At 38.4% G+C, this 19539-nt stretch overlaps 1 protein-coding gene across 4 annotated transcripts in view; it reads right to left on the bottom strand.

The window, feature by feature from the left end:
• The window catches only part of LOC123024528 (uncharacterized oxidoreductase ZK1290.5-like), a 70335-nt gene that overhangs the window by 43694 nt on the left and 7102 nt on the right, over nt 1-19539 (bottom strand). For 3 of the 4 annotated variants that reach the window (XM_044432341.1, XM_044432340.1, XM_044432342.1), the window contains exon 2: nt 2639-2887. In XM_044432341.1, coding sequence (XP_044288276.1) covers nt 2639-2887 — 249 coding nt within the window. Of the gene's footprint in view, nt 1-2638; nt 2888-5695; nt 5820-19539 lie in introns of all 4 variants that reach the window. The other variant, XM_044432343.1, reaches the window with a different exon arrangement.

The following is a 19539-nucleotide window of genomic DNA, read 5'->3' as shown; positions in this document are numbered from 1 at the left end:
AATGCTTAGGAAAAAAGTTCATCTTCATTCAAAATGCAAGGCTAACTTTACACAGCAGTGTCACTGAAATCCCCGATATAATAAAAGGGAAGTGGCTAACAAGGACCAAAAAATAAGTCAAAAAATACACAGAAGAGAATAAAAAAGTGAATACATTCAGCAAACTGCAAGGCAGACTCAGGAAAAAAGACATTATTTGCAGTGCAAACTCCAAATCAAAAAGAATGCAGCCACCAAAACTAGATATTTTGTATTTCTGCAGCTTTATGTCTATTTAATATATTCACCACTGCCAGAGTATAATTCTTACATGGAAAGAATAAAAAGCATTCTTCTCCAAAAGAAAGGAGTGTTAAAACCTTCTCCTCACATCATTCTCCTCTTCTGGCTCTCAATCTTACCCCCACAACAACAATTCTGTGAGACAGCTTGGGCTGAAAGTTTGTGACTGGCCCTAAGTCACCCAGTTAGCTCCACGGGTGAGCAGGGACTAGAACCCAGATCACCTGAGACCTAGTCCTGCACGCTTCATCACTATACTACACTGCCTCTCTCCTAGTATGACAGACTGCTATTTCAGGGCGAGTATGTCAAAATGATCTCTGTTCAAGAGCTAATGAAATAAGCAGGGCAGAGTGCAAAGAGCACAAGTAAAGCAGATAATCTGAAGAGGTGAACATTTATTTTAGAAGGGGTGGCCCAGAATTCTAATTAGGCAGAATTTGGTTTCTACCTAATTATAGTTAACAGATCAGTGAAACAGTTCTTAGGTCTTGGATTTCAAAGGAGTAGAGCATTTAAAACACAGAAAATAAGCAAAACAAAGATGGTAACTATGAACTCTGGAGGGAAGTGAGAAGAGTGCTGACAGTTTATTTTTCTGCAAATTCTTAATGTACTTGATTTTGAACTTATTACCAATATTTTTGTTGCAAAATCTAAAAAAATATTTAACTCCATATGAACTATTCATATAGCAGGGTGTAGAAGCAAGCCTCAGGCTTACACAATTTCCTTTATAGAATATATAGTTATTATTTCATTACATGTTGGGAAAAAATATCTAAATGCACACGCTTATTAGATTCTCTTTGCCAGCTGCCCCAAGAACACTTCTGCCCATTTATAAGAACTATTTTGAGATGCAGTTATGTCTGGAGCAGTAGACTCAAGGATGAAACTTCTATGAAATCATTACATTCCCCAGATGAACTGCAGCATCGGAAGGGTATTATCTATATATCCATACACACTGCAGTTGGGCCAAACTTACTTTCCCCAAGTAAAATAAAACACCACAAGCAGATGAGCTACGTAAATGAGGAAGCTTGGAAGAAACCAGTTCTTTATTCAACTAGCCAGGAGAAAGTTCTTAAATTATTTGCTCTTTGCTTATGAGAATACCCTTAATAGGGATCTACAGCTCAGAGATAACAACAGCCCAGCAATTCTTTCTTCAATTCATTCTTTTAACAGAAGCCTCTATCAAATTGTTTAGCATAGCCAAAACAGAATTTATGGGCTATTTCATTCCAGTCTAGTGTCTTCTCCCAAGGAGTGCATTGACTCACAGAAATATTACACCCTATTTCAGCTCACACAGTAATATGGCTAGCAGGAAACTAGTTCAGATGTTTAAAATGCTAGCTCAGAGCCAGTTCAGACAGTTCAAAAACAGATGCAAGAGAGTGACTGAGGGGTCCATCTGTCCTCCATTTCTGCTTCTGTATCTTGCTGGAAGGAAGCGGCTGAAGGTATGACCCCAGCTTTATAAATAAGCCATATTTTCCTGCAGCTCCTCCCAATGAAAGAATAGAACGTGCATCTTCCCAGAGGGCAACATAATGATCTATTTCCATCTCCTTAATAGGACAGGAAGTATCACAAAAATTTCCACCAGGCTTGCCCTTTTCAAGTCAGCAATAACTGTTTGCCAGGACAAGGAATGTTTTATTTGCAAATATTGATAACTGTTGCAACTTTATTGCTAAGTGTGAAACTCTTAAGATGTTTAAACATAACTTTGTTAAATACTGAAAATTAGAAGCAGTCAGTTCTGCTTCCATGAAGTTTACCGAAGAAGCATGGATGGAATATTCTATGCCCGAGCCACTGTGAGATTGTAAGACTGAGCAGATGCTATGACAAGATGGCAGCCAAATTTATTAGCACAATGGATAGGATGCAAGGCTATGGCACACACCAGCAGTTTTGTGTCTTGGAGCAATGCTGACAGCATTGCAAGAGAAGCAATGTTTAAACCACACTGAAGAAATCAGTTAATTAGCTAGTTTTTTTGCTTATATGTTGCATGTCTATAGTGCCCAGTTTATAGGCAAAACTGTAATGGTAAAGGATGTTAACAATAGTTATGAAACAGGTTCCTCCCTGATCACCTTCAAATTCTTCATTAAGTTGGAACTAGGTTAGCATTAACCATAGCTAATGTTTGCTCACATGGACTTTAACTACAGTCCAGGCAGATAGGAATAAATCATTTTAGAAAGAGATTGTGAGGAGAGAGTCTATGTTCCCACAGTCCATTGTCTTTACCATAATTAAGATATCAGCCCTGTTATGTTTTTTTTAAACTGAAAATTCATCCCAATTTGCTAAGATAATTAAAAAACCACCATACCTAGATATTCAACGCCAAGCCTTTTGCAGGACTCTACACAAGCCTGTTTAGTATTCTCGTAGCCATAGTCTGTATGCCAGAGCTTGGTAGTTATCCAGAGATCTTCCCGCTTTACCCCACTCTTCTCGATAGCCTTCTGCAGGAATGATTCGCAGCCATATCTCTTTGCAGTGTCGATATGACGAATGCCACATTTTTGAAGGGCGTACACCACAGCATCATGGGAGTAGCCACCTTGATGGGATGTTCCTTGAAAAAGAGGCAGCAAAATTTCATTTTTTTAATATGCTTTTAATGCATGTATTTTACCTAGACTTGCAACAAATGGCAAGCAGAAAAAAATGAATGAAACTGGATAGAGCAAAATGGTTGCCTAGGGCTAAAACCCTGCATTTTGTCTGTCTAAACCATAGCAGTTTGCCAGGTATAATGCTGGTACTTAACAAAAGGCATCTCTTGCTTCATTGTTAGTTCTCATCTGTCTGATCCCTGTGGGTAATGTATGAAGGCAGTCCTCTACTCAGAAAAAATTGCCCTTTGGGTGGATCAGAAAGCTTAACAAAAACTAAACTGGACCAGCACCACTGGGCAGTAACCTATCACCTGGCAGTCTTGCCCAGGGTCTTAGTGGAAAACTGTTCCCACAGATCCACCCACTTCAGTCTGGGACCCCACTGATGCATTGTGCTACACCTCACATCAGCCTCAGCTTTATGATCATTAGCTATTACGGCTGAAAATGATGGGATTTGTAGTCCAATACATTTGAAGGTCACCAGGTTGAGGAAGGCTACTCCCACAGAATATCTGAGCTACATGGTTTATTCCCTGAAGATGGTGAAGTAGTTTCCAGACATGTGTAGAGCTGCATTTCCTGAGCATCCATAATGGTTTAAAGTAGTAAACATCCAATGTACATCCTGTATTTAAGGTTTTATTCTGCATATGAAAACCTGGGTCCTGTAATCGGTTGAATACAAGCACAATATATGACTCACTTGTGAAAGTTACACAACTTTCATTAATTTAACATTTCAAAGATCTGAATTAGCAAGAAAAGGAAAAGAAGGAAGTGAAAAGCACTGAGCTTTTTTAGCCTCTCTTCTGCAACCCAAATTTGCCCTTTAAAAATATAAAAAATATTGTGAAATACATAATAATTTGAAATCACTGCTCACAAATTCAGCATCATCTGGATTCTGAATAAGGGAATGAAACTGCAGATACATGTTAATATTGCAAATACATGAGATATGTGTTGGTAAAGTTGGTAAATGTGTGTATACATACCTGGCACTCACTGGACTTTCAAATCAAGTGGATTATGTATATGTATGTCCACAAGAGAGGAAGTGGTTTAGCCAGGAAAACAATTAGCAGGAGGACTAGAAGATAAAAAAGTGTGCCCCTCTGAGTAGAGGGCTGTGGAATATGCATTCCTTGTAGCTGTTTTTTCCTGCCAACCGTCCATTTTTCTACCAGCAAAATGACTCAGCTCTTAAGGAAGTGCCTGCTCCTCTTTCAGCTATACTTTAATTTTTCAAGTTCTCCTATTTATTATATTGAGCCCTGTTTGGTGAATTTCTAGCTGTTTGAATGGGTTAAAAATGAGGTACAAAATTCTGACTTTCTCTGTGGAATCAGGTTTTACCTTAGGAAGAAGAGTTAGAAAAACATCACACTCTCTGCATGCTTTTGCAATCTTTGGTGGATGCTCAGCGCACTGTGAATCGATGGTCATAATCCTGCTTTTGCCAGTTGATTCACTCTGCGTTACTTCCTTCTTTCTTGTAATCATATACCACATACATGATCACACAGATATTTTGTCCTGCATGAACCAGACCTTAATGATGTTCATTTAGAGTATTTTCAGATGCATAACAAGAAAAGGTACAAGAAAAATCCAGTAATTTTACATTCAAAGATCTTATCTCTCTGTATAATCTACTCATTCTCAAACATGGTTTAATTTTTTAATGTGTGTTATTTTTTAGGTCAGTAACAATGATCTAAGGAGCAATGGGGAAATGCTCATAGATTTTGTGTTATAAAATTGTTTAGTCAAAATTTTAAAGTTTTATATTAAAAACTATGTTTTTGCAAAAATGTGCATTATTTATATGTTATATAACAACACATAAAATGAGAGAAATTTGGGGGGAAAGGAGTCCAGATGACAGGAAGAGTAAAGGAAGTTTTCAAGTAAACATTATATATTTTTTCTATTTGATATATCTAACATCATTATTAAAAGTCCATTTTTCCAAACTGATAAAAAGTAGCTTGTATCTCTCCCACATTATACTACATAGCTAGGTATAGCTAGTTCAGAAACAGCTTCTAATCCTTGCTCCATTTCTAGATTTCAAGTTGAGTTCTGATAAATATATATAAGCAATTACTGTTACATATTGAATCCACATTACCTCTTCCCTTATTCCATATTGTTCTTCCTGCAAAAAGACTTGGTATATTATGAAATCATATGCAAACACAGAGATTGGTAAAGTATGCAGACTTCACCATCTTGAGATCTATGTATTTTTCTTTGCAAAAATAATGAAAGGTGCAAGATACAAGCTCAGGAAGTAAGCAACCCAATAGAGGCTGTTCAGGGGTTACAAACGAGTTCTGCTGCTGAGAAAATGGAAATTCTTCTTTAAGTCGAATTTGTAAGTAAGTTGGATTGTGTACAGTCAGTCCTCCACATTCACAGGAGTTAGGGGCAAAGCCCGCCCCCACCATGAAAGTGGAATAACTGCAAATATCTCTAGATGCCCCCCTCCCAACCCACTTTGCAGCACAGAAATGCCAGAGATATTTCCCTCTCCAGATGGGCAGAGCAGGAAGGCATGCTCTGGAGGCTTCTCTCTCTCCCATTTCACTTCCTCTCTCTCTATGGTGGTGCTTTGGAGGACCTTCCTCGCTCCCTTTCTGCTTTCTCTCTCTATGGTGAGGATGATTTTCTGCAGCTTAAAAAAATAGGCTTTATGGCAGTTTGTTTATAAGTTTGTTCTTTAACTTAAATTTTCATAACTTGGTGACTACCTTTACCTGCCTGATGTTTGGACTCCAATTTCCATATTCCTTGAACACTAAGCTGGCTGGAACTAATAGGAGTTATAGTCCAAAATATCTGGAGGACAGCAAGTAGCATCTCCTGTACAGGTCATTGACCCTGCAATGGTAAAGACAGTTTTCAGTTGCCCTGCTATGCATTCCTTTTCCTTCCAATGCCTTCTTGTAAACCGTCCCAAGATGCTAGTAATGGGATGGTCTATAAAAGCTTTAAATAAATAAATAAATTCCTAACATTCCTATAATAAAATTATTACTAGCAATTTTATTCAAAAGCACCATGGTTCATTAGCTCCTTTTTCCATCAATCAAAGGATGCTATATAATGTGTTTGCCAGAATTTTACCAGTAAATTTCACAATGCAATTAACATGGACATCACTATTTCCATATAATCTCTAGGCATCTGATTTATAATTTGCCCCAAGAGTTGGAAGCAAGATTGAGCTCTAATTCAAAACTGGCAATGCCGCTCCAAACCTCACTCCAGTATTACTTGACCAGACTATCCACTTCTATGTTCCGATGCATGAAGGAATCACACCACCCAAATTTGCCAACATGTATCGGCCCTCAACACTGAAATTACCAAAAAAAGTTTTGCAATCGCAAGAGTTCTGCCACTGGATCAGAGTGGCTTCCTACCTAGGGAGCCCAACATTCATTATCTCTGATAGCAAGTCTTCTGTATCACTATCCAAACATTGTTCAAGTATTCAAGCACCTATTGGTATGTCCCATTCTAAACAAATGCATATTTGTACAAGAAATTTGGGCCTTAATAATAATTTATTACATTCTCTATTTTTACAGTGTACTTTTGTATAATTAGTTGCATATAATGCATATGAAAAGAAAGCAAACAAGTTGATAGATTCAATGCTGAAAAGGTCCATTCCATATTAAAAGCCGCATATTATATTTATATTCATTATATATGCTACAGAAAGTCCAATATTGATGTTATCTAGAAAGTATCCAGAACCAAAACACAACAAACAAATCAGGAAACAATGTGTTTACATAATTACACCATGGAGATACTGAAAGAATGCAGAATTATATAACTACAGCACATTTTTCATAACAAACTCTTCCCTTTTAATAGGCTGCTGTTGGTGCCAAGGGAATTAGGTTGTAACTATTGTGTCTGTTTTGTGGCTGAATGACCATTTCCAAACACACCAAATGAATGGGGTTCATTCAAAGGTCTTGCAAACAGGTTCAGACTCTTTTAATGCCTAAGATCATTTAGGGCACACAGAACTTCTAATTTTTTTAAAAAAAACCCAACAACTTTAATTGTATCCATTTGTTTGTTATTGTTGCTCTTTCAAAGCACAATGCTTACATGTCAACTCAGAGGTTACTCCCATTGGATTTACTATGGTTTACTCCCAGGTAACAGTTACGAGATTTCTGCCTTAGGCACAACACTATGCTTGTTAAGACAGAAAAAAAGCCCTGTAGCTCCCAGAATTCCCCAGGCAACTAGGGCATGCTGGGAGCTGCAGACTTTTTTTTTGACTAAACAAGCATAAGATCCTACCCATAACATGTTATATATGCTTAAAGGTTTCTAAACAACATATGCAAAGATAGTCACAATGTACTGTAGTGTAATTAAACAGGTGTAAAGTCCAGGTGTACTGTAGTGTACTTAAACAAAAAAACAAGTTAAAGTCAACTCTATTTCTGAAGACATACAAGAGTGACTTTTTCTACATGCAAAAGTGCTTTCCTACATGCAAAGGTGTCCAACAAGAGTGGATTTTAGCACCCTGTCTGGACAATCTGTATCATAGGGAAAGCTGGATTAGAATCAGAGAGAGAAGGAGCGAACACTGGTAGAAGACAGTGCAATAATTTAAGATGCACAGAGAATGCCATATTACTGGCAGAAAGCAGCAATGAACAGAAAGAATTCCTGATGACAGTGAAATTAACAATGCTAAAAAGGACTACAGCTGAACATTAAGATAACAAAAATCATGACTACAACCCCCCCCCCGCATAAACTTTAAGTTCAGCAACGAAGAAACTGAAATTATGAAAGATTTTGACTACCTTGGCTCAGTCATCAATTCAAAGGGAGACTGCTGCCAAGAAATAAGAAGATGATTGAAACTTGGAAGGAAAGTAATGAAGGAAAGAACAAGGGTAAGGCTATTTCACTGAACACCAAGGCCAAGATCATGTACACTAATGTATTTTCAATCATTATGTATGGGTGCAAATGCTAAAAACTGAAAAAGCCAACAGGAGGAAAATTGCTGTGTTTGAAACATGGTGCTGTAGGTGAGCTTTGCAAATAGCCTGGATTGGGTCCTAGATGAAAGCAAGCCAGAATTTTCCACGGAAGCAAAAGTGAAAAAACTTTAATGTGTCATATTTTGGACACATCACAAGAAGGCAAGATGCATTGAAGAAGACAATAATATTAGGGAGAGTTGAAAGCAGAAGAGAAGCAAGACCAAATATATCAATTCAATAAAGGAAGCCATAGCCTTGAACTGACAAGAGCCGAGCAGAGCTGTGAAGGCCAGGCCATTGTGGAGGGCATTCAGTCATGGGAATGCCTTAAGTTGGAAACAACTTAACAGCTCGTAACAATGGCAGTTGCAAAAAAGTGGCCCAGGACACAATCTCAGTTATCAGCTGTAACCTTCTGGAGGCCAGATTATGCCTTGAAGGACACCAGTTTCCAGGCCTTAGTCAGTGGAAGTACAGTTTCAGTTCTGCAGTCCTATACACTCTCATTACAAGTAAATGCAATTGAATGCAATGTGGCTTGTGCTCTATCATTCCTGGTAATGTGCAATTGTATTATGGAGCTGAAATTTAACCCCCTTTATCAAACTAAGTATAACCAAGGTGCTCTGCGCAAGAGTGCATTCACAGCTCTCACCCTTTCTACAAAATCTCACTTTTGTTCTTATGAATAGCTTTGGATGAAAACCAAATGAATTTCATGTGGGGAAAAAGCCTGTGGAACACTTTGGATGTTGAACAAAAGCTACAGTGATGATAAATAATAAAATCATATAGTATCAAATCTTATTTATAAGTAGCTATACAACAATCATATCGCCCCAGTATGTAAACCAAAGTGGCTTTTATTTGAATTCTTCAGAGCTCCATAATCTCTTATTCATGTACTTGGCCTCTACTACGAATATCCTATTACTCTGTTTTTCAACTCTTTTTAAGGCAGAATTAATTTTCTGCCTTAAAAGCTTATAATGTTAACTGTTGAGTTTCCTACAGTATAATTCAGAATCACAGCCCAAGTATTTACAAGCTTTATCTATATCCTCTGAAATTCGGTTGCTTCTATAAAAACAGGACGCATGTTAAGGAAGCTTATGGTTAGTTATGCGGGATTCATTAACCTTGGGTAAGATGATGGGATCTTGAGTTTTAACTCTAGTTTAAAGCAAATAAAGACTTCACAAGGTTTGGCCATAAAGTATAAAGCAAATCTGCAGCTTGCTGATGTATAGCATTTTACCTAGCTCCTCTGCTTAAAAAAAGAAAAGAAAAACCCTCCTGAAGTGGCTTACAGGGATATGGAATGACAGCCCCTGTTCTCAGGCTTGCATTCTATTCCAGTGATAAATCATGTGATGCAGCAGTCGCAGAATTGGACTGGGATGCATCCAAGTCCCCACTCAGCCATGAAACTCACTGGGTGACTGTGGGCCAGTCAGGGATGCTCAGCCTAATCTGCCTCACAGGGTTGTACTGAGGTTAACATGGATCATTCAACCTGCTTTGGGTTCCTAGAAAAATGAAGGGGATGTGGGGGGGGGGGGGGACAAACTAACTCAGACACTAGTTCTAACTGGTTTGTATGGCAGGAAAGAGAAGCTCCCTGCTGTTCTTTCTCAAACCAATATATGGGTCAGGCTGGCCGCCTCCTTGCCATAACGTTTTTCCAGGAAGGCAGGGAAGGATTAGCCAGTAATGGCTGCATTTCAGTTTAGCATTCCCAGGTAAACTCATGGTAATTTGAAACACAGTATCTCCTTTCCGTTAAGTTACTCAGCATTTGGACTACATATTAGGAATGTTTTAACTAAACATAATAGGCCTTTTCCTTTAGAAATCTGTCATTTCAAATGCTACAGAAAAGAACCAGACATCTTCATGTTTTGATAAACGAATCAAAGTAAACCATTTTTTCTTGCACATATTATGTTTCAATAACATGGCTATTTAACCATACACACAAAAATGGTGTTTGGCATAACAAAGCAACATGAAAAGTTCATTATGGAACAGTGTACAGCACTTCCCTATAAAGTCTGGTTTCAATTGTGATTGTATGGTATTTAGAAATTAAACACAAGTCAAGGGTCAAAGAGCATTGTCAGTTCACATCCAAATGTCTATTTGCCACAGAACCAAGATCATCTCAATATATGTAACTAGCCCTCAAAATATTTGCCTGAAGCTCTCAACCAATAGCCACTTCACTAACTGAACAAACCAGAAGAATAAAATATGCTCACTACAGTTACCAGTCACATTTGTTTTGCTCATAATAGTCATTAATAGTCATTAAATACAGCCATTAAAGTGTGCTTCTGGAAACCTTGTGGTTTCTCATATTTGTATCAGTTTTTACACCAATGAGAAGAAAAACTATCCTGAAAGTTGGCTTCCTCACTACGCTATATCTTCCCTATAATATGCCTGCCACCTTAAGGGCAAGGATAGACAATGTGGTGCTCTCCAGATGTTTTGTGCTGTAACTCACATAAGCCCTTGACAAATGGCTGGGGATTATGGAAGCTGTGGTCCAAATCATCTGGACAGCACCTGATTGCCTAGCATTCCAGGACTTGCCAAGATCCAATGTGAAGTGAAAATACACCCAAGAGCAATGCCCATAATTCATTGTGACACATATAAATGTTATGACTGATGGAACTTTCACTTTTCCCCAGAATGCTCTTGGGTATGGCCTTTGGCTATCATGCCTTTGTACTTGTGTAGGCCACATACGTAACTCACGGAGTTGAAGCTTAGCTTCATCTTGTGCTTTTGTTCTATGAAAAGGGCTCCCTTTAATGAATCCAAGTCAACAGCTTGTCAACCCACTTAGTGTTTGAATTGTATGAGAAAAGTTCCCTTCCAATATCAGTCCAGCAGGGTTCAGAACATCTTTCAAAACCTCTCATAAGAGAGTGTACATTTATGTCCAAACTATGGGTGGGGAAAACAGGGGGTTCAAAGAAATTCCCAACCCCCTCCCCTCCAATATTATCGTCTCCAATATTATCGAAATCAAGATTCCTCCCCTCTTTTTAAAGCCAATGGGTAAAGGACATTTATGAAAAACAAGCACACCAACCCAAACATGTCACGAATTCAAACACTGGATTAAAGGATAGAGGTTTAAAAAAAAAAACCTCATTGGGAAAATCAAATTTAGGAGATGTAACAGCCATATAGTAATTTTTAATCATGATTATTGCTGGTAAATGAACCCATATCATAAATTATAATTTACTGATGTATCTATCTTTCCCATATGAATCTACTCTATCTCCAAAGTACACATGATAGCTTACAAGTTATCTTCCCATTTTATTTTCACAACCAAATTACTTAGATTAAGAAATGATTAATGTTTCATTACTGTGCAGGAATTTGGATCTGGTCCAGGTTCAACATCAACATCTATTACATGCCAAACCGGCTTTCTTATACAATAGATTGCAATATCTAATTGTTAAAGGTCAGGATAGAGAAATGCACATTGATTGCTTTAATCACAGTCCAATGAGAAATATTAGGGGCTGGTACATTTTATGCCTATATTTCAGTGCAACAGAGAAAACCATTCAACCCTGGTTCAACGAACAACATAATCAAGAGCTAGGGAAAGCTTTCAGTGGCTTTGGACTTTGGAAATACCAAAGTGGGCCATAGCAAGATCCAGGAACCATGGAGAGATAAAGCACATCACACTTTACTTGAACTATGATTATTGAATAGTGAGAGACATGCACAACACCCTCCCTACTTATGCCAAACTAGCTCAAAAATAACTTGGCTATCAGGAATTTCTTGACTAAATATGAATCTCAATGAAGTAACTAACTGTATTTCCACCTATTGATGAAGGAGTACAAGGATGTGCTTTTCTATTGGTAGAAGATGATTTCAGAAACTTCATCTCAGAGATACCCTTAACTTTTAACATTTTCATTTTACCACCCCAGTTACTTTTAAGAAAGCAGGAATACCAGGAAATTAGAGAAAAATAAAAGAGGGGAAATACTGAGGCATGTGTAAGGATTCAGCAACTATAAACATTAGTGTCTACCAAAAATATGCTGAAGGTAATACCTCAGTTTTTGCTAGGGCACAATCGTGCACTTGAAAATAGGGTACATGTTTTCCACACCAAAATGAAAATACCAGAGTGCATTTTCTTTCAGGGAAAGGTTGTTTCAGTGTACACTAATCTACATATGACTTCATTTTGGTTGTATATATCATTTGTTTTCTGTCACCTAAGAAGCTTCCCAATACTCCACCATGACAATTTTAAAAGTTGTAGTTATAGGAATCATCTCCCTTCACTCCACAAGACGGCAGAAAAAAATGCTCTCACACATTAATAGCATTACCAAGAATGCTAGCCCTGGACAGGTGAGCAGGTTCGGTTCATGTCTTAGCCACTGTGAAACCAGTCTTGGAATGGAACAATGGAACAGCCAGGCAGATCCCAGGAAGCAGGCCCCACTCAGTGTAACAAGGGAGAGCCGTCTAGACAAAAGCCTGGACACTGATATAGAATGGAAAACCACTGGGACATCTACAGAGTAGAAAAAGGAAAATTGCCTCCTTGGCTCACACCAAGAGCTGCTGGGTCAAGACCTGACTGATCCTGTTCCGCAGTGCACAGCACTACTCAGTAAACTATTCAATGGCAGATTTGGTGTATGCTGCATGGTATGCACTTCATACAGGGAACGTTCAAGGCTCTAACTTATATTTAAAAGGGGGGGGGGGTTCCTCTCTGTAGGGCTCAGTCTCCTTAAACTGTTTATCTACAGGAAGGAGGAGGAGAGGTGAAACTAGAGCACAGACTCTTAAAAGGCAAGTAATGAAAGACCACTCCATGTAGGAAATTTCATAAGCTGTGCTACAGCAGCAGCACACTTTCATTTCAAGCGTCTTTACGGAGAAAGTGCCAAAATCTTGAAGCCTTTTCTTTCACTCAACACTTTCCCACCGTTGTGAGAACGATTTCTCATTAACAACCAAATTGTTTTCAGATGCTCGGCTATAAGATGTTTCCTTAGAAACCATTTGGTAAAAGGCTGTGGCTTTCTTCCATAGAAAATCTCAAGCAGTGAAAAGGCAGATTTTCTGGCATAAATCAAATCCAATTTCCAGGGTTCACTAAACCTTTTCTCCTCAGAATAATGTTTTGTGACTAGATCTGAACAGTTAATAGTGCACGAAGAATTGCTGGTGTGAACCAGTTTTAAATGATTTCCACTCTACTTTTGTTACAGCCAAATGAAATCACTTCCAGTACTTATCATACCTGGATGGAATCTTTCACCGCCCTAGTTTCCCTTTTACTGTTACCATGAGATAGAGAGAAACCTAACAAAATACTGTAAGGGCTATTATCTTTTTTATAAGGATGTTTTGCAAATGTAAGACATCAAAATAAAGTATTCCTATTTTCAACATGGGATCGCTTTTTTTCTTTCCAAGACTAACATCTCAGAATACCAGCCTGTCTTAAGACAAGCTTTAAAAAAGCCCTCATACAATTTCCATTTCAACTATAGCAATAATGATAACTTCTCCAGTAATGATGATGCATTTCATACCTGTCAAAATTCTGTAAAAGGTTTTGGAATTCTTCAAGCTAAAGATCTTGAACAGAGAATGCTCAGCTGCTGAGATGAATTCACAGCTACTAAACCAATGAGCATGTTCACACACCATACTATTAATTGCTCTGGCAATTAAGCCATAGTGGACCAGTTGTCGTACAAACAATCCACAGTGCATCCAATGGACAACTGGGCTAACTGTATGTACTTGCCCTTCTCCCTACCTCTTCAGTCCACCTGTGAGTATCCCAGGGACACCACAGAAGGACTGAATAGTCCTTCCACTTCCCACTGAAACTGAAAAACATTTTGGGTTTACCATGGAATTTTTGCTAAGGGGTTTTCCCCTGTAAGTTTATTTTCTCCTTCAGTTCCATATGAAACCTGTCAAAAGGTAAGTTGTCAGATGGAAGCAAAGGCATGAGTGCTCTTACCTAATCAAAAGGGGGTAGCAATTCTTTCACACTCTGTTTTTGGCGGTGGGGGGGGGTAGATTCTTGTGTCTTAAGGGGACCCTCACTTTCACATTTGTTCCTGAGATTCTACCAACTTCAGCAATGCACAAAAGTGCAAGACATCCCATTTATAGAAAGCCATCAAACATAAAGCTCCATCTTTCAAGTGAGATTTAGAACAGGTTACTTGGGGAGGGGACTGAAAACCATACAGCTAAATAGAATATATACTCCAGAGAAAAAATGTCTTAACCATGAGACTGGCAGTGGTGCCAAGAGCCCTCACCATATTTTGGGGTCCATTCCCGAGTTGAGGTGAGGGCTGTCGAAGACCACTTCTCCCCTCCATGCTCCTACACGGTCTCCTGGGATTCCTGCAGGAGAACTGAGAGGGAAAGAGGGTGAAGGAGATCCCTGAAGTGGAAGGTAAAGCTCCTTCTGGAAGCATTCAATTTCTGGCAGCGAGCATGTTTCTCTTCGTTCCTAGTCCCTATGAATTTTGCCAGTAGTTCTTTTATTGGAAGTCATGGTGAATCAAGCCTTCCCTGACAAATCTGGTTCCGAACAATGAAGCTGTAAACAGAAGCTCCAGACCACCATGCCTGATTGAACTCCTTTCCCGGTTGGAGCCTACCTGTGTTCTACATTGTCATCCTTTCAGCACTAGATTATGACTTTCCTTTATACGTAGATATTTGATTGCATATGATGGGGCTTATCATTATAATTAGTAACTAATATAAATATATTGTGTACTAGTGCTTTGTTGTTAATTGTTTTTAGTTGTTCCAAACTATTAAAATGTGTATATGTTACATTTGTGGACATTAATATTATGTTCATCAAGTTGTATTTTGGGATTTCATTTTCGTGAATCACCTAGAGAGCTTTGTAAGATAATGAATTCATTCATTCATCTCATTTCCATACGGCCACATAGACAAATCTCTCTGGATTGCTGACAGAGGTTTAAAAAGCATAAAAATAAAAGAAAACTGTTGAATGAATGAGCAAAATCACCCAAGACCAAATAAAATTATCAGTCTCAAGATGTTCTGTTTCTTCAGTCATGAAGGTGTGAAGGGAGGGCATGCTTCCGTCTCATACAGGTCATAGGCCATTATATCAATCCCGTACTTAGCATTTTCACATATAAAAGTGTTGTGGAATATGAACATCTAATAGATCCACTGGGGAGCATTAAGGCTGCAATCCTGTGCCCATTTACCAGTAAGCAAGCTCCACTGAATACAGTGGCATATACTTCTCAGTAGACCTACACAAGATTATACTGTAAGAGCAGAAGGTATCATTGACCAATGCATATTTAGCTTCCAGGAGCCTAATGACAAAAGAAAAAGCAGACCATGTACAAAGTTCAAAAGCTCCCATTACAGTAATACAAGGCATTATATTAAGTAGTAGTACCTTGTCCATTTCTTCCACTGAAATTGACAAAAAGCTGAGAAAGATGCTTACTCTTGCACTTTTAAAAAATGGTACATAACCAGCGAGTGCAACTTTCTTATATGCAATACTCACAGGAGAGGTGTGGGGGAGGGAACACCAGTGCTCTATGTAGTTGTCTCTGTTAACACAAACCAACAAACCTAAAGGGAGCACGAAATCAGCATTCTCCTCCTTGCTCCACTCAAGAACAATGGCTGCAATCCAAGTTGCAGTCTCACGTGATGCAGCCATTCAGCTCTTCCAGATTTTGCAAAGGGCCTCTGGCTTAGAAAGAAAAGCTCCAAGTGACAAATGTGGCATGCAAAAGGTAAAAAGAAACAGTGTGGTATTGTGGGGAGGGAAGAGAGACACCCAAAATCATCTAGTTTAAAACATTAACTGCATGTTGAAAACAGGCTGTTAAGCAACATTCGGTATCAGTAGATCCTTTAGTAGCAAAGGAACATTTCTTTTTCTACAAAGCCATTTTCAGTTCAACATAAATAACCATATACTTGGAAGCATTCACCAGTTTCAGTAATTCTTAGACTATGGATAGGGATGTACAAGAATTTTGTTCCTGTTCACAAATTATGGAAACAAGTACTATTCTCAACTCTGAACACAAACATTAGCACAGTTCTTGGAAAACTTTACCATTTTCCAATTCACATTTGAAAATGCGTACATGCACAAGAGCACTCTTCTGAAAATGTACACTTCTAAAAATATGGGCTTATGCATTTGCACACTTGCATAAACACTGCACCCCAACTGCATTTTTATGTTCATGTTTATGCCTATGGAGCAAATGCATTTTGTTTTTAAAAATGCACATTTTTCTCAATTGCAAAAAAAGAAGAAGCCACTAACATTGACATACACAAATGAGATAAAGAAACTTTATCCCATCTCAGCTGCGTAAGTTTCAGCAAAAGTCAAAGCAGCATATAACAAGCGTTAAAACACACTGAGTTGAATATGTTAGTCTAACTTAAGTCTCATGTATTTCAATGATTCATTCCTAAGAAGAATTAACACATATTTAATAATTCTTTTAATAAAAACACAAAATTAAAAAAACAGCAAAACAGAGCCAAATATGTTACTACAAACCAGTCACATTGGTTTGGAGATGTGACTGAAGACAAGTAGAAAGAAGACGTGTGTAACCAGTCTCTTAAACCCGGAAGGAAAGGACAGTCTCCTGAGGACTGGGAAGAATTCCAAACTCTGGGATAGCACAACTGAGAAAGTCCTGTCCTATGTAGTGCGGTCACTTGGTATTTAATGGGCAAGCATGACCATGTGGAAGAAAGTGATCTGTTACTTATGCTAAGCTCAGACTAATAGATTTTAATGCAGGAACTAGCACGTTGGGCTTCAGAAGCAATGAGCACTGAAGACCACCCAGCAAAGTGACAATAGCCCATTGTCTGAGAGGGACAATACGGCTTGGATTGTGCACTAACAATGATGCTATCTCATATTTAATCTTAACTAGAGGGCCCACTTACTAAAAAGGCCGGCCATTAGCACTATGGATCAACTTATGTGGCAGCAGAGCTTGCACTGTCCTGCAGGTTTATAGGTGATTTACGATCAAATTTCAAATAAGGTAGGCAAAACCAGCTCTTTCCAACAAAGTCCAATCGCTGGTCAAGTTGTACAATAGCACTTTAATGGCACAGTAATACCAAACTAAGTCTAAATAAGGGAACCACTTTGTACAACAACACCAAACCAAGACTAGTGCTGTATCATAGCTCCTGCATGAGGAAAGAAATTATGCCTTCACATGGGCCAGTCTAGGCAGCAGATCACTTCTTCCATGCATGGAGACAGAGCTGTGAGTCTGAAGAAGGAGAACTAATTATGGATTGTCCTTCAACTTCCCTCCCAGACACCTAGAAGTCAGAAAGGGAGAAAAGCAGCAGTGCTGGTAGGCAGAGAAGGGGGAAGGGGCAGTGATGCACAATATTCTATGGCTTCTCCATCCCCATCCCACCCACTGAGAGGCATGTCAGCTAGATGGGCTCAGACTTGTGTAGCTGCTTTTTACATTTTGAATGGCTGAGTGGAGGCAAAATCACCACCACTCTCTTCTCACCCTGTGGACCCTGCTGTCTGTGTTTGCAGTCTTCTGTCTATTAGGAGCACAACTACATCCTAAATGCCTCTGATAATGCAGATGCCCTATGCTAAAGCTGCTTTAAAACATTAACAGTTCTTAAAGTTATGCTCAAAACCAACATTTATCGTTTCTGTTAAATGATTACATCTCAATTAACTCTGTATAAGGGAATACTTTGATTAAAGCTTACTTTCAAAAAAGTAAAACATGGTCTTATCTCAAATACAAAAGCTACCTCCCACCTTTTATTTTCTGAGAAACACAATTTGTTTCTGAATCACACCAGAAAGTACACAAGCAAATTCTCTTTGAAACACAGAAGGAAACACATTCTTTCCCAAAGGCTCAATTCTTCTACAGAAGCGGAAGAGAAATGGAAGGGACACAGGAATGTCAGCACACACTTACCCAAAATGTGCCAGTCCCTTTCTCTTAGAAAGGAATAATGTGAATGTAGAAGAAGACAGCAGTACACTTACTCCCACCTCTCAGCACTGATGAAGTTAACTATAGATGGAAGAAACCACACATCTTCTATAGCAAATATGCAGGCCAACAGCCTCAAGATCTAGGATGGAAGATCAGCTCGCCAAGGGAATAAAACTTTCCATATTCACTCAAAATAAAAGTTATCTAAAACTGCAGCAGCAGTAGCAGCACATAGGTGTAAACAGTTGAAACTATGTGGAATGTTATCCACAAACCCCCGATGGTGAGTTCATAGCGTTTAGCTTTATTTCCAATATAAAACAAGAATACTCTCCATTTATTCCCATCAGGTTGATGACCACTACATTCACCAGCCAGCCTTTCTGACATAACAATTTAAATCAGATTTTAAAAAATCTTTAAAAGCAACCCTACTAGTAAAATGAATTTAAAAAAATTGTTTTCTTCCATAAAATGTTAATCCTGGGAGAACAGTAGTTGAAATGAATTTATGCTTGCATTTCCTTAAAATAAATTCTAATAAATATACAAACTAAGCTTAGGAATTTTATTTTCCATGATGATGATGATGATTATTATTATTATTTTAAAAGTATACACAAAACATAAGCTACAATTGAGTGAATTGCTCAGCTAACCACCAACCCTTAGTATTAGCAAGGAGCCAGGAGAAAACACTTGGCCATCTGTTTCTTATATTGGAAAATCCCTTGAATTTATTCCATCATTTCCACAACCCTATGCTAAGCCAAAAACCTCTAACAAAGCCTATCATTTGATCTACCATCATCATGACAAATGTTGGTGAGCAGAATGCATTCAACTGTTTAAGTTAATAAATTAATTTTAGATGCAAGTGTCTATTGTAAATGGAGGCATGATAGTTATATCTTCTTTCCAAGTTACTCTTCTTCCTCTCATTTCAAAATTAGGTTCAGTTTGAAAAGCTAATATCTTGACATCATTTCCAAGTTTTAACTCAATTATGGAACACACCAACCTTCCCCAACATTTTTTGGAAAGCTATGAAGGAAACTTGACTATTTCAACTAACAAAATGGGCAACATTCTTCTCCTAGAAGATACTTCCATCATGATACTTCCAACATACTTCTCCTATAAGATACCTCCATTCTTTTCCTAGAAGATACTTCCATTTTCAACAGATGTGAAGCTGGGCCATTCTGTCAGCTCTGCTGAAAGACCAGACCCACTGGACTCCTCCCTCAACTGTGATCTGACAGCAACCATTCCTTCAGGCTGTAGCAGAGGGAGATGAACATCTAAAAGCAAACCTGCAAACCAGGACTGTCTTGTCCTTCCCATTGTTTGTAAGCCATTCTGGCATTCTTTTCAGATGAAATGTAGGGTAAAAATGCTTTACATAAAATACTCAAGCAAAGGAACAACAGCAGCCAAAATGTTCTATGGCTAAGACTTTTTGTTCTACTGGCACCATTT

Source organism: Varanus komodoensis, unplaced genomic scaffold (assembly GCF_004798865.1).
Source record: "Varanus komodoensis strain SLA01 unplaced genomic scaffold, ASM479886v1 scaffold24, whole genome shotgun sequence".
NCBI lineage: Eukaryota > Metazoa > Chordata > Lepidosauria > Squamata > Varanidae > Varanus > Varanus komodoensis.
This window is presented reverse-complemented; position numbering and strand designations above follow the sequence as displayed.